The following is a 15,997-nucleotide window of genomic DNA, read 5'->3' on the forward strand; positions in this document are numbered from 1 at the left end:
AATTATAAAAACAACTAACGAGGATGTAAGCAATAATTGAAAAATAATTCCATTTATATAAAGACAACAACTAACTTTCACTTTATCTAAAAATGCCACTTGGAACCGAGTTACGTCGGATGGTTTAAAAATTTATGTAATTACTGCTGAAGTAAAGTGGCATCGAAAAACCATACGAAACTTTTTAGAAACCCCGAGGAATACAAAAAATTAGCGTACTAGATAAATGAACGTTCCTAATGGCATATTCGCAAGTTGGCAACTCAGGACATGATGAGTTGCTCCCAATTAAAGCAGAATTTTGTCTATAAGTGCCAAGACAACGTGTACAACAAATTTTAGAATGAGACTTAAATCTTAAATATGAATGCAAAGTGTCTAAACCCGCGTTTATAATCTCCACAAAAACGCATGTTCCTTTTTTCGCAAAATACAAATTCTAAGAAGTAGTTTCAAAATTTGATATTTGGTGATGAGAAAACATTAAATTTAGATGGATCATAAGTATGGGAGGGATCTATGGCACCTTCGCCATACTTACTATAAGCGAAAACATGGCGGTGGATCTCTAATTATCTCTGCTCTTACCGCCAAAGAGATGTGTCCCATTTGCCTTGTCCCGAGTCGTATGAAAGCAAAATATATAAGGAATGGCGACAACTGGGTGTTCCAGCAGGATAACGCACTTTTCCATGTCGCAGGTATACTAAAGCCTTTTTTGAGTCGCGTAATATTCGCTAACTTCGGTGTCCGTCATTAAGTCTAAATCTGAATTCAATAGAGGATTTATGGGACATATTTTCCGCAACATTTTTAAGCTGAACAAAGCAGTACGACAGCTAAAACAAGCCATTGAGGAGAAATGGGCGAAGACGTTTCAGTACCGTAAAAATTGGCCAATTCTATGACAAATTCACCATGATTTTATTTGATTTTTTCTCTTTCTTCATATGTCTTTTTCATGTTGTTCGTTAAACCGAGTACTTACAAATCCCCGAAGTTCGTTATTTAAGGTACTCAATGTAACAAATTTCGGAAAACTACTGCACTTAACTAAAAATTTTAATTTTGCACAAATGGCTATTTTTATAGTAGAAAATGAAGTTTGGCAAGTGGATATATATATTTTTAAAACCAAAGTGCGATACGTTTCATTAAAATTAATGGAGAGCAATTGCTTTAGCGGACTTTGAAACATTGGTAACATTTCACATTCTTTAAGTTTTATAAATATAAAGGGTTATCCATTTCGAGGTTCCCTACTTTTTTAAAGAAAAATACATAGACAATTCAAATTTAATGGATAATGTTTATTATATTTCGATGAACATTATTTGGCATTTATGTTTTCTTTTTTAAGATTATCTCTTTCAGATGTTGACCGCGGCCACGTCTCAGATGGTCCATCCGTTTGGTCCAATTGATGACACGTTCGATCATTTCTACTGGTAACTGGGGAATGACACGCGTGATGATTTGCTCCAAAACCTGCATCGAAGCGGGATTGTGTGCATATACTTTAGAGTTTACATATCACACGATCTCGGTGACCAATCGACCGTCCCAAAACGTGAAATTATCTGATTGAAGCGATGTGTGAAAAGTGGCGCCGTCTTCAAATGCCGCCGAGATCATAAGCTTCGATTTCAGGCATCAAATAGTCGGTTATCATGGCGCGATAACGGTCGCCATTAACGGTCACGTTCTCACCGGCATCATTTTTGAAGAAATATGAATCGATTATTCCACCGGACAACAAACCACACCAAAACTCTCGCAACAAAGTTGCTAAGAGAGTATTATAGTTTTGTTCACGTAACGGTTGTTTGTAACACCCAAAACTAAATGAATTAGATATAGGGTTATATGTATATGCCAAGTAATCAGGGTAAAGAGTGGAGTTCAAATCCGGATGTCTGTCTGTCCATCCGTCCGTCCGTCTATGCAAGCTGTAACTTAAATAAAAATTAAGAAATCATGATGAAACTTGGTACACTTGTACACGAAGATGGGCAAAATCTAACCACTACCACGGCCACAAAATGGCGAAAACCGAAAACACATAAAGTTAAATAACTAAGCCATAAATAAAGCTATAGAAATAAAATTTGGTACAAAGGATCGCACTATGAAGGGGCATATTTCGATGTAATTTTTTTGGGAAAGTGGGCGTGACCCTGCCCCCTACAAAGTTTTTTGTATATATCTCGTAAACTATTATTGTTATATTAACGAAACTGTCAGGATACCGTTTTTTTTTCAAGCATTTTCTTATATAGTCCAAAAATAGAGGAAATCGGATTATAACTACGCCCACCTCCAATACAAAGGTTATGTTTAAAACTACTAAAAATGCTTTAATTCGGTAAGGAAAACTAATAGAAACCTTAAATTTCATTACAAAGAAGGTACATAAGAGCTGCACTCAAAATGGTATACAAAATTTTAAATGGGATTGGTTCCACCACTTATGGGTCAAAAACCATATCTCCGAAACTACTCGACTAACTTCAATGAAATTGGGTTTGTAATATTTTTCTTGCAACCCAATGATATGTTGTGAAAACAGTCCAAATCGGTTCACAACCACGCCTACTTCCTATATACCAGAACTTTGAAGTCGACCTGAATAGTTTACTTTACAATATGTAAAGTTAGCACTAGTAAAGATATCGGAACAGAACTTTGCAAAAAAACTGCATTTATAATGTGGCAGCCCCTTTCTAAAAATCGCCGAAATCGGACCATAGGTTTTCAAAGTCCCATATAACGAACATGAGGACCACGGTGCTTCTAACCTAATATTAATATTAGGGTTTCCAACTTTCAATGGACTTAATACCATATATATGACGAATATGTGGGTCAAATTGTGTATTATATAATATAAATAACTTTAAATAAATAAATTGGGCGAGTATAAAATGTTTGGTCACAACCGGACTTAGCCCTTCCTTACTTGTTTCTGAATGTAATGATAGCTCTTGAATCTGCGGAAATTTTGCAAATTATTGCTGGGTCTCAAAAACTGTGTTGCGAATAGTATGCTCAGTAATCCGAATATGTTGACCATATGAGCGAAACGAACGAAACACATTCTTTACAGAATGTTAAAAAAATTGAACAATTTGCAAACGTTGCTCAGGCGCATATCTTTCCATGATGATATGCCAAACAACACTGAACAAAATTAAAATTACAGCTTGACACGATTCAAAGCAATGCCGCTATTTCAAATCCCAAAAACATATAGGCACACATTTAACGAATATGACAAAAGTAATTACGTCAATACTCTGAATATGAATTTAAGAGTTTTGTATTTTAATGCCATACTTTTATATAAGCTGTACACCTCACATCGCTTTAATTATTGATAGTTTAGCACGTGTCTCTTTACTTTGATTGGGGTTTCATGCTTGCCACGTATCGAAGGTTAACATGCGGTAATAGTTAACGTGCTGTCAAAGTTTGCCTCCACCAGAATATAAATGAGCACTTTGACTACCACATTAATATCTACAAGAATTCCTCGAAACAAAATCAGTGTACAACAAAAACTAGCGAAAACAAGTAAGGAAAGGCTAAGTTCGGGTGCAACCGAACATTTTATACTCTCGCAATTTATTGCTATATTTTTATTAAGAAAACACACTGATACCTGAGAAATTTACTGAAATTTTCGACGAAAAATTACCATGGGGCACTGAATTCTTCATATTCTATATCCGGGCATTGAAAAGATATAGTACGATTTCGACAATTTTTTCACAAGTGATGCCACAGATCATATACAGTATTTGTGTAAAGTTTTATTTCGCTATCTTCATTGGTTCCTTATGTCCATATATCTTATAAAGTGAAGGAATCAGATGGACTTTAAAATTAAGTTATATGGAAAGTTGTCGTGGTTGTGAACCGATTTCATCCATTTTCCACACGTGTCATCGGGGTGTAAAGAAAATATTATATACCTAATTTCATCGAATCGGTCGAATAGTTCCTGTGATATGGTTTTTGACCCATAAGTGGGCGATGCCACGCCCATTTTCCGTTTTGTAAAAAAATCTGAGTACAGCTTCCTTCTGCTATTATTTCTGTAAGTGTTCTGACGTTTTTCGTTATTGAGTTACCCCACTTTTAGTCATTTTCAACCTAACCTTTGTATGGGAGGTGGGCGTGGTTATTATCGGATTTCAACTATTTTCATGGTGTCTGGTGGCGTACGTAGGAGAACCGACTGCAGAAAGTTTGGTTTATAAAGCTTTAATGGTTTGCGAGATATATACAAATAACCTATTTAGGGGCGGGGCCACGCCCACTTCTCCAAAAAAATTACATCCAAATATGCCCCTTCCTTAGTTATGACATTTTATAGGTTTTTGGTTTTTGCCATTTTGTGGGCGAGTCAATGGTCCGATTTTGCCCATTTTCGAAAGCAACCCTATCACTGTCCCAAGGAAATACTCTCTTAGTAACTTTTGTTGCGAGAGTATAATGAAATGAATGAAAAGCATTTAAAGGACCAAATATCATCTATTCTTATAGTTTAAAATAAGTAAATATTAAATATTTCTCAAATTATTTTTTTAACTGAAAGAATACCGCAATTTTATAAGAGGAGGATATCTATGCAAAACATGACTCTATTTTTTAGTAACCTTAACGAGGCTCTACTCTTATGGATCTAAAGTTTACTTCTAGTTTAAAGATACATATCTCGCGAAATTATGTAGTGCTAGGCTCGTCTCTAAATATACTGATAACTGGAAACAATCACTTCCTTTTTACTAGTATCGTATCAGGAACAAACCTCCATCTCACCGTGTCTTTGCATCTGCACCATATATTGGGAATGCATAATAGACAACGCTTCTCGTCGCCAGAAAACTTTTTGTTTGAGTAACCAACTCTAAAATAGCACTTGATATATCACTTTCCCATCGATTCAATGTTAATAGTAGCACATATTAGTTTAGTTTTGGTGAAAAATTTTCCATAGGCACTGAGGTCTTAATGTTCCATATCTGGGGCCCTAACCAGATTTCAACAATTTTTGGAAGAGCGATGCCATAACGATTTTATATTTGTGCAATGTTTTACTCCAATATCTTCATTTGTTCTTGATTTACATATATATTGCAAAGTAATCGAATCAATTGTTATATGGGAAAGAAAGTCAGAGTGCTACGGAAGTTATCGCTCCATCTGTCCGCGGACGCACGGACTAACAGACATCCGCATTTTAACTCTACTTGTCACTTTGATCACTTACATAGATAACACTGTATCTAACTCGTTTAGTTTTAGTTGTTTGTTATCTTTGCAACATGTTGCTAGGGTATAAAAAATTACAAAAGAGGTTGCATAGTCAAAATAATAGTTTATGTCCTTCCGTTATATTGTACTCGACTCACAGTTTCAATTCACAAGTATAAAATGCTTAAATAGATCTCAACAAAGGTCTTTGTTACTTATTCTAATAAAAATTGTTTTATTAAATTTGATAAATATATTTCATATTCCTAATCTCTTAGTTGTCGGCTAAGCATGTTGCATTAAAAATGTTTGATTTGGCATAGAGTTAGCTATTCCGATTTGACAGTATTCAAATATCACTTATATTATATATGGTAGTTTAAGAACTTAATAGCGTTTATACTTGTACGAAATTTGTTTATTTCAACTTTTTCTACACACGTGATGCATGTGCTACATGTTGTGTTGTATTGTATGCCTGAATATTACAGTAATCTTGAAAGAAGAATTAAGTGTCGTTAAAGTAAATATGTATTAGTATAATAATTATCCCTGCAGAAGTTCTATTTGCTTTGACGATGTCTATGCGAACGCAGGCGGCTGCCAATAAAGTTTTACTAAAATACCCACGTTGTGAACGACATCGTCATGCATGGGCCATAATCTCTCAAATCGACCGATTCATTTTAATAAATTATTTATGGTTTCTTATAAATTTCAACAGTCTACGATGTAGTTGAGCATTAGTGTGACTGGCATAACACTGCGGTCAAACAATATTGCTTCTAACCCATGAATAGTGTTTCGCCAGGTCGCAGTATATTACATATTGGGTCAGATCGCACTGTCCCCTATTAGTTATGCCGACCGATACAATACCACGCAACGTCCAAGCACCGTTGCGGTTTAACATCAAGCCGCCACCAGAATCGCCCATACAAGGGCCACTGCCATCCCGTTTGCCCGCACAAATGGTGCGGGGTGTTGTCAATTTACTGAAAACTTCCGAAGAGCGTAGACATACGTTGTCGCTGACTATCGCCGTATCGACCATTTTAGGAGTCGCTGTTACTTCATTACCTCTCCCATCCGCACCCCAGCCAGCAACAAATGCCGTTTGGCCAACAACATATGAACTGTCCGGGGATTCACTCCACAGGCAAATGGGACGAATGAACTGACTGAAACTGTAAGAAAACATTAAATAGAATTATATACATGATATATTGACTAAGGTGGCGGCTTACCCGACAGGTGATTGCATGTGCAATATTGCGATATCCGCATCTGGCAACTGTTGACCATTATAGTCGGGATGTATAATCAAGTTGCGTACATCTCGGGCAACAGCACCGACTTCACTGTAATTTTCCAAATTGTGACGACCCAAATAGACCACCACCTGAGAAGCGGCAATCGAACTCAGTTTGAAACAATGTCCCGCCGTGATAACTGTGTTGGCCGAGACCAGTGAACCGCCACATAAGAATCTCAAACCGGATGATTGCTTCCGATAGACGGCGGTCAACCAGGGGAATTGGCCGCGCGAAATCTGTACGCCACCATGAATAAATGGCGTCACCGTTTTACCCTCCACACCACATCGCGAGAAATCCCCAGCGATTGATGATCTCGACGTAGATGGCTGCTGTCTAACGGGATTGTTAGGCACAGTTCTCGGTCTTGTAACTTGAGGCTGCTGATTAACAAATTGAGGTTGCTGTGCAACCCGAATGGGTATAGTATTGGTTGCGGTGGGAAAAACGGGACCGAAATTACTATTGAGCGGATTTGTACCGCTCACAGTTGAAGTTTGCAGCGTATGCTGGAGATCCAAAGCAGTACTTGGAGGGGGATCTACAAAATGGAAAAAGTAAAGAAAAAAGTCTTGCTAAATTATTTATTGTATGCGATTACTCACACTCAGATGCCGCGCAAACGGTGACGCCATTGATGGCAATACGCGTCAATTTCGGCACAACATTAAGAAATGGGAAATCCACACGATAGGTAATAGGAAGGCCACGCGCCAAGTTGTTTAACGTTGACTGCTGATCGTGAAAGAGCGATAAACGACCGTAGTAGTTCTGAAATAAAGCAAAACAATTATAATTAAACGAATGTAAAAGTAATTAAGGCCAACTCCATATTTTACGAGTACTGAAGAATTGTCATCGACACGGTATTCATTGTAAAGAGTTTACTAAAAAATATGGATATAATCTACACTTTCCTCTTAATTCAATGGTGTATAAAAATTTTCCGTCAAACTTATATGATAAATGCTATGAAGAGTCAAAGTTTGATCTTCGAAAAAAAAAAATAAAATAAATACACAAATACTGTATTTGAGCTGTTGCATCACTTGACGAAAAATTGTAGATATCGGACTGAAACTTTTCAAAGCCCCGGATATCGATAAATCTCTCCTAATTATAGGTTTTTCAAAAAAACGATGGGCTTAATACCTTATAAATCGGTTAATATGTGAAATATCTTAGTCAAATTAAGTGAGAGAAACTATATAGTTTAAATATATTGTACCCTGGTATGTCAATAAATTGTGAGAGTATAAAATGTTTGATTGCACCCAAACTTTGGCTTTCTTTACTTTTTTTACTTATGTCTCAATCTCCCGGGAAAAATTTGTTTGGTCCATGAAAGTTTGATAATTATGAAACTCATTTCCTTTCATAATTAGACTAAAAGGCAATGTGTAACTCGTAAAAATATAAAATTAGAATTAGAATTAATAGAATGGAAGAAGAATAGAATGTTCTTACAATGAAAGATTACAGCTCTACTAAGAGGTATGGGTGTGCTTAGAAAATGCCTACTTTTCATATGTGTAAGAACAGTGTTCATAATGTTTATATAGAATTTTATATGAGATTTATTAATGGGGCCACATTACCATCCTATTGTATTAGTAGTATTATTACTCTACTTATATTAACATCCTCTGGTTAGGAAGGGAAAGCTCAGAGCTACACTGTTTCCTCAAATAAGTTCCTCATTGTCTTATGTTGTCATATGTGTTGCTAGTAAAGTCACGCACATGTAGGGATGCAAACGATGTATCGATGTTTTTGAATCGATGTCTTGAATCTAAAAATACCGATGCATCGATGTCACTTTCAACGATGTTTTATGTCGATGTTTTATATAAAAATTTGACTTCACACTTTTTCGGGTATTAAATCGAAACCCTCTATTTGGATACGCTTTATTACATTGGAATTCGATTTTTGCAAAATACAGAGAATTCGTTAAGGGAATGTGCGCTTGGACAATACTGCGGTTACTTTTATGATTTATTTATACAATTTAATTCTGACGTAGGCTGCTCCGTTAGATCAGAGATTCAAATTACTGCATTTTAAAGATGCTATGACTAAAAGAAATACTTTTTTTTTGTTTCATAAAAAATTCAATGAATCGCGCTGATACAACAGAATCTTCGGATGAGTGTGAAACAGAATACTCGTTTGATTTGAACTTAAGACGTACTACATTTCATTTATTTATGCTTCTGTTTCTGTATCCCTTAGCTTTTCACACTAAATTAAAAAAAAGTTAAAGAACACATCGATGTTTCGATGTATCGATGTTATAATGGCCGATGTTTTTGACTTCGATGGGTTTTGAAGAAACATCGATACATCGAACCATCGATGTTTCATTTCACGATGTTTGCATCCCTACGCACATGTGCTGTTCGTCGTAGTTATGCACATCCGTATCCGTTTGGATTTTGGTTTTCCATCCCACAAGAAATAATCCATCACAGTGATAATTTGGCGCTAACAACTTTTGCATTTATTTATATTAGCTGTAGAGGCAGTCGGCAGAAATGATTTATTCCAAAAATGTTGCAACCGGAACAGGTTTTGTAGCTTATGAACAACAAGAGCTTCAATCAATTCGTATACATGTGTATTGTACACGGAAATTTGCTAACATCAGACTTTATTTTTATTAAAGACAAATAAACGTTCAGGAATTTCCAGTTTTTATCAATGATGCTAAATAATTAAGTCTTAAAATAAACACGATTTTATTAAACCCAAGTTTTGAATTTATTATCATTTTTATTATATTCCAGATGCTTGTCTTTCAAATTCTTTTCTTTTTTTCAGTTGTGCACATGTATGTGCGCACACATGTGCGAGGTATTATTATTTCCATAATATTTGGTAAAACCTCTTGGACACAGCTTAGAGGTTTAATGGAGCCGGTGGAGCGGCGATATAAATGAACAATAATTTATGATACTGAGAAATACACCGACGTCAAGCAATCATATTTCAATACGCACACATTTCAACAACAACTCTTTTCTAATTTCTTTAATCATGTTTACTATGACGAATATTCTCGTGTCGCTTCCTCGGTAATTGCTTGTACTGGTACAATAGCAACACCATATTGCATAAGTTTTAAACTTTGTTGAAAATCCTAGACAATGAGAACAACTATAATGAGCTATTGAAGATGATGCCAGTTATTAATACTGCAATGAACCATCAACAACTTAGAGTAATGTATAGAGTGAATTTTGTTGTTGGGTTTCAACAAATCGTCTTGGAATCGACTGGAAACTATGAAGCATGGAATGACGAACTATTATTACTGTACTGCAAATTCTGTATTATAATCGTATTGATATATAGCCTTTTCTTATCGATTCAACTGAACCTCAATTTCCAAAAAAAACCGCTTGCTTCATATACATATATTATATGAAAAATATACATATATAAACAAACCTTTACTTTATTTTTCCAATGGTTTAAAAAATGTTCACCATACTGAGAATCTAGCCACAATACATAAATATTGCAACTTATCTCTCTCATTAATACATAACCTTTAACAATTATTTTTTCCTATCAATTTTAATGTTAATTTCAATTTCTTGGAATATTCGAAAATTCCTACACTTTCCCATTAGGTTCGATTCGATTTTAATAGAAAGGGTATACATCGTTAGGTGCAGAGACTATTTCTTTTGGTAACTCATATAGAAATATGACATTGTCTTAAATTAATAATGATCAAACACCCTTAGAAATCTGTTCCGCTAGACCTTGCCTTATTTGGGTTCTATTCCATAGTCTAGTCCAATTATATATTTCCAGTAAAACTCGATTACCCTGTATGACGGAATACCATATATCTTATCTGTTTACAATGATTATTTTGGCGCGATCTTTGATTGCACACCGTAGTACTTACCGATTGTACAGGATATCGCTGAGAGAAACGCACATCCAGTCGTGTGGTGCCACCCGATACATTGGGCAATGTAATGCGTCCGATATTGCCATTACCATACTTGAGGTACTCAAAGTAATTGGGGCAGGCAATCGAAGGTATTTCCTGAGCATAGGCGCCAATTGGTAGGCGCCATAAGTGAAATAAGAAGAATAGAAATGCGAAACAGCGCAAAACAGCGTATATCATTGCACAATTACAATTGCAGGATGCGAGTTTTTTGGAGTAGTATATATAACTTAATGATTTGTTTATATTTGCTTTCTTTACTTATTGTTCTCACTTGTTTTTATTTGTTGTGCTTTACTTGCCGCTTTACTATCTAAGTATAACGTATGGTAATCTTTGGCTATTTCGTAAAGTTAGATTATAATATAAAACTATATATAGGGATTTTGGTTTTCGCCTGCCCTTTAACAATTACTTCAAATTAGATTTTAAGTTCTAAACTTTCACTCAATTTGCCTTAAAATTATGTTTTATTCTTGTCGAAAGCAATGATTTTACGTCACTCTTTCGGCTATTGAAAGCTTAGATTCTTGGTTTTCGAAACCGCGCTAATTTGTTTTCGTATCTGGACACGTTGAGCTACGCGAACAGAATGAGCGAAATGCCGAAAAGCACGTTCAATATTGTAGCATCTATTGCATGAGTACTCTGAGCAACTCTAGCTGAAAAACGTTTTCAAATTTCATTCTCATCCAGATTCATTTGAGAGAATTATTAGATAATTATGAAAAGTTGTTCCAAACCGCAAATGTGCGACAATGATTTGCAAAATGAAGAACAATCAAAAAGCGGTAAAACTAATATGAAGTGTTACCAGCGTGTATTTGTTTTGTAAACAAAACGTGCAACTTCTTATTAATTTTATCTTTAAGGTGCTGTTCGTTGATCATTATCGGCAGTGATGCTGTCGAACACCAGCTGATTGTGAGCAAAATAAACTCGTCTTGGCGTGTTGAAGAGAGAGAGCGCCAACGGCAATTTCATTATGATCGTGAGGCAATCGGCAATTATTATTAATTTTTTGTTGTTTTGTCTTTTGATAATTTCGCACTTAGGCTATTTCGCTGAGCGCAACATTTATTTTATATAATAGAGCATTCGATTTCACTGCAACCGGTTTTCAATAACAATAATACTTTTTTCGGACATTGTTCTTTTGTGAATCCCAATTTAACAATGAAGATAAGCACATCAAGGTGGGGTGTTGGTGGACGTAGTAAAAAGAAGGTTGGGTTTTTTTCAACTGGTTCAGTAAGTTTGTATATATGTAGATATATTGACGATGTGTTATACCTAGTAAATGTTTACAGTTAGATAAGCACAGCGACTAAGATTTTTCAAAAGGTTGATAAATAATAAAATAATTTATTTCGTTCTTTTATTTTTCCGAGTATTCTAAAATAGCTATCTAATCAAAATTATTACGTGTAGGATTAATGAATTTTGTAGACACAATTCAAATCAAAATTTACATTTACGAAAGATACACTAATTTATAACATAACCTTCTAACTGGGTATAGTCAAGGATTTTTATAACCCCAATCATGAATTGGATACTGCTGCAATTTCACGTTCGATATTCGTACGAAGTTCTTCACCCTTTCGTGAGATAACACATTCACCAAACTTGGTTTTCAATCAATCGATTGTGACATTCTCTGTGTGACTTGTGGCGCCGTCCTGTTGGAACCACATCTTGTCCATGTCCATGTCATCCAATTCGGACCAAATATTATTTGGTTATCATTGTGCGGATTGTAAGAATTATCAATTCAAGCAATGTGCCGGCCTTGATCACGGCCCAATGACGCCACCGGCCCATAAACCGCACCAAACCGTAATTTTCTCGGATTTGTTGTTCAGCCCAATTCCGGAACATACGACGATTCTGATGGTCAAGCGGCTTCCGTTATTCTTGATCTTGAAGGATGTAGGCCAAGATCCTTTCACAAAATTCGCCACAGTTACGTGACAGAGATGCCCAACGTTTGAGAACGACGTGTGAGGAACTGATTTGGGTCTTCCTCAATTGATGTGCAAGCGGCAGCAATATTCTCGACACTACGACCACTCTTTGTCTAACTGGCACGGGAACATTTTTTACTGTGGCGGTGGATTAAAATTTGTCCACTAGGCGCTCAATTTCTGATCTGACAGGACGATTATGACGACTACCACCACTGGCGCTACGTCCACGCTCTTGAAGTTGAGGCCACTGACTTCGAATTACGGTAGTAAATTTTAATAATAGCGACTCGTTGTTCGATCGTATATCTTTCCACAATGAAATTGACAAATTGCCAAAAGAGCGGGAAAAATATGGCATCTACTTTTGAAATATTAGCACAATAGTACACAATTTTTTCTTTAGATATGGAGTGGAGTGGTTGACTCCAACAAACTACTTCTCTGGTAGCCGCACAACTTTTATTCGGATATATATTTATGACGAAGTAATAATAACAAGTCAAGTTATTAAGTTTATAACATTTATATATACTATTATATTCTATGTATTATTTATCAACATTTTATTCTTAATATTTTAGCACTAAATAGTATCAGATTCAATAAGAATTAGTTGTTCAGAACATAACTTCATTTTAGTACTAATCCAAAAGATTCTGCCTAATCCATGTCATATATTTCACAGTATCGCAGTAGACAACGTATTGAAACAAATCACAATGGTAATGAGATGAATGACCCGCAGAAACAACACCTCGTAAAACCCAGCGATTATTGCGAAACAACATTAAAGCGCCACCTGAGTCACCTATACAGGGTCCAGTGCCATCACGATTGCCTGCACAAATCGTTTTGTCTGTGACGATTGTTTGAAACGCCTCCGAAGAACTTAGACAGTCGCCATTACTGACGACTTTGACATCGACTACTTTCGGTAGCGATGATATGTTTTTTTCCTCTTCACTCTTATAACCCCAACCAATCACTGAAGCCGTTTTTCCTACAGGAGGACTCTCATCTAATTCACTCAAGCAAATTGGCTTTATGTACTCTGAGAATCTGTTGCAAATAAAGCAGAAATAATATTATATGCATGCCACAACTAATTTTTTTTTTTAATATTTTTTACTTACTTTTCGAGCGCCTCGATTTGTAGTAAGGCTAAATCAGCATTGGGTTGATTGATCACATAATCCGTATGGATAATGAGTTGTTTTACTTCGCGGAGTACAATGCTGTCTTCACTATAGCTCTGAAGATTGTATCGTCCAAAGTAGAGCACAATCTGATCTTTTTTTAAATCATTAAAACAATGCGCTGCTGAGATTACAGTACGTCGTGAAATCAAAGTACCACCGCACTTGAAATTCAACCCATCTGGGACCTTGTTATAGATTGCGGTTAGCCAAGGGAACTGACCACGTGAGACTTCATCTCCCCCATAGACGAAACCACGGACCACATTACCTTCTTTACCACAAATTCCTGCTAAGTCACCTGAAGCTACTGCGCTGTTTGTGTTTACTGTAGGTTTTCGCGTGACTTCTGTTGATCTCGTTGTTGGTGTATTAAATTTATTACTAACACTCGGATTTCGGAAGAAATTGGGTCCGAACGGTGGATAGATAGGGTCAGTTTGATAATAATTCGGTCTAGGGTCTAAGTCAATTGGCCTCAATCGAATGGGACCATTCGATATCGTTATGCTATTTCCGCCGGCCTTATATGTATACAGTTGGTAAAACAGTTTCGACCATGAATTAGGTGGTGGATCTGAAAGAGGAAAATTAAAGTTATTTTTATGACAAATAAGAAGACTAACTCAAATGCCACATAAATAATGATATTACCTTTATATTATTGAGCAATGGTTATCTAATCAGTGGACTAGGAGTTTGAAACTATTAAACAGTGTGTCATAAGCACTTTTTCGAACCAAAAATAAATCATTTAGTTTATAGTATAAACAAATGTTTTCTAAGAGGGAATGCTTTCACCAGCAAGAGCCAGTGGAAACACTTTTCAGAAACAACTGTCTGATATATATTTGGTAAAACGCCTATTCTTGATGTTACTGAATGTTACTGTCAACAAGTACGTATGTACTTATAAATTATTGGATTACAGCTCCGTAAGAAACGAAACTACAGTCTTACAACGCACACAGTCGATATCTTTCATTCAAACAGTTCTATGTACAATAAATGCATTTAATACTCACAATCAGAACTCAAGCATAAATCGTTGCCATCTAATGAAAGTAGTGTTAATTTCGGCGGATTGCTGGGGTTATCGAAATCCACACGAAAAGTAGCAGGTTGATGATTAAATACATTTCGCACAACGGTGCTCTCATCCGGATACGGACTGATGCGACCATGGAAACCCTTTAGAAAAAAACAAAACAAAAATATTACAATATTCGGACGCGATATATTATAGTAAAAGAATGTAAAGAAGGTACCTGATGAGGTAAGATGAAAATTATAATTCAATTAAACCCATTTTTAAATTTTCTTTAAATTTAAATTTTTCAAAATTTGTTTTCCGTTTGAGAGCCGATTTTATTTCAATAAGAACTAAGATCTAATCTGTTATTTTCAAATAAAATTTAACAAGTTTTATAATTCGAATTGTATATTAAAAAATGCTTGATCTCACAATGCATCGCTGAGATGATGCAAAGCAGTGTAGAACACATAAACTGGTTTATCATCAAAAAACCGCACTTCAATCACCTTAAGTTTTATTTTTAAATTTCTTATAAATGTGTAATATACGCTTACTTACCGAAGTGGGCAGACCGCGCTGACAGAAATGCGCACGCACTTCAGCCCTACCCACTGCCACTTGCGGCAATGTGATCAGGCCATAGTAGGTGAAGCCGTCGCTCACATATCGAAAGTACTCGGGACAAGCTATGGGTGGTATCTCCAGCTGCGCGATCGCAGAGCGTAACAGCGTCGAAATGCTGCAGATAAATATGAGCGTGTGTAGATTTGCAGAGCACATGCTGAGCTGCTGATATTCGCGAGTAAACAGAAGATTTACACCGACGCTCCGTTCAACGGGAAGAGCACACACACTAATGGCTAAGCGTAGTGAGCACGAGCACTATTTCAACGCCTCTTGATTGCACTACACTGTGTTTGTTTTTTCTATTTTTTGTCTTTGCTTACTTAATTGGTGCCGGGAAATACCTGGTGCCTCAGTAATTCAGCAGCACAACTGCTGCTACACTGTTATTATAGAACTGGACGCAACGGGCTGAGCAAAGCGAATGACAACACGTCTGAACTTGGCAAATCATTTGAGGTAAATATTTGTTGCGAATCTCTGAATTAAGATCTGCAGTGTAGATTACACAACGACGGTGTGACAGTTGACTGAGGTGCGAGCTAAGCCAGTGACAGATGATGTGATCATTCTTTGCATAAAAACTTTCAGCAAAAGTACCATACAAAAGCATTTAAACGACTCCA

At 36.1% G+C, this 15,997-nt stretch overlaps 2 protein-coding genes across 2 annotated transcripts; both read right to left on the reverse strand.

The window, feature by feature from the left end:
• Positions 1-5,379: 5,379 nt before the first annotated feature.
• LOC105212343 (serine protease gd) lies at positions 5,380-11,159 on the reverse strand. The gene is made up of 4 exons (XM_011184245.3): positions 10,498-11,159; positions 7,181-7,346; positions 6,507-7,116; positions 5,380-6,446 (listed from the first exon to the last, which is right to left on the reverse strand). The coding sequence occupies exons 1-4, from the start codon at positions 10,723-10,725 to the stop codon at positions 6,029-6,031; spliced, it is 1,422 nt and encodes a 473-aa protein (XP_011182547.2). The 5' UTR covers positions 10,726-11,159; the 3' UTR covers positions 5,380-6,028.
• Positions 11,160-13,019: 1,860 nt separating this feature from the next.
• LOC105212344 (transmembrane protease serine 12) lies at positions 13,020-15,874 on the reverse strand. Its single transcript, XM_054229778.1, has 4 exons — positions 15,306-15,874; positions 14,737-14,902; positions 13,649-14,288; positions 13,020-13,574 (listed from the first exon to the last, which is right to left on the reverse strand). The coding sequence occupies exons 1-4, from the start codon at positions 15,525-15,527 to the stop codon at positions 13,157-13,159; spliced, it is 1,446 nt and encodes a 481-aa protein (XP_054085753.1). The 5' UTR covers positions 15,528-15,874; the 3' UTR covers positions 13,020-13,156.
• Between the last annotated feature and the right edge of the window lie 123 nt (positions 15,875-15,997).

This window comes from Zeugodacus cucurbitae, chromosome 2, assembly GCF_028554725.1.
Source record: "Zeugodacus cucurbitae isolate PBARC_wt_2022May chromosome 2, idZeuCucr1.2, whole genome shotgun sequence".
NCBI lineage: Eukaryota > Metazoa > Arthropoda > Insecta > Diptera > Tephritidae > Zeugodacus > Zeugodacus cucurbitae.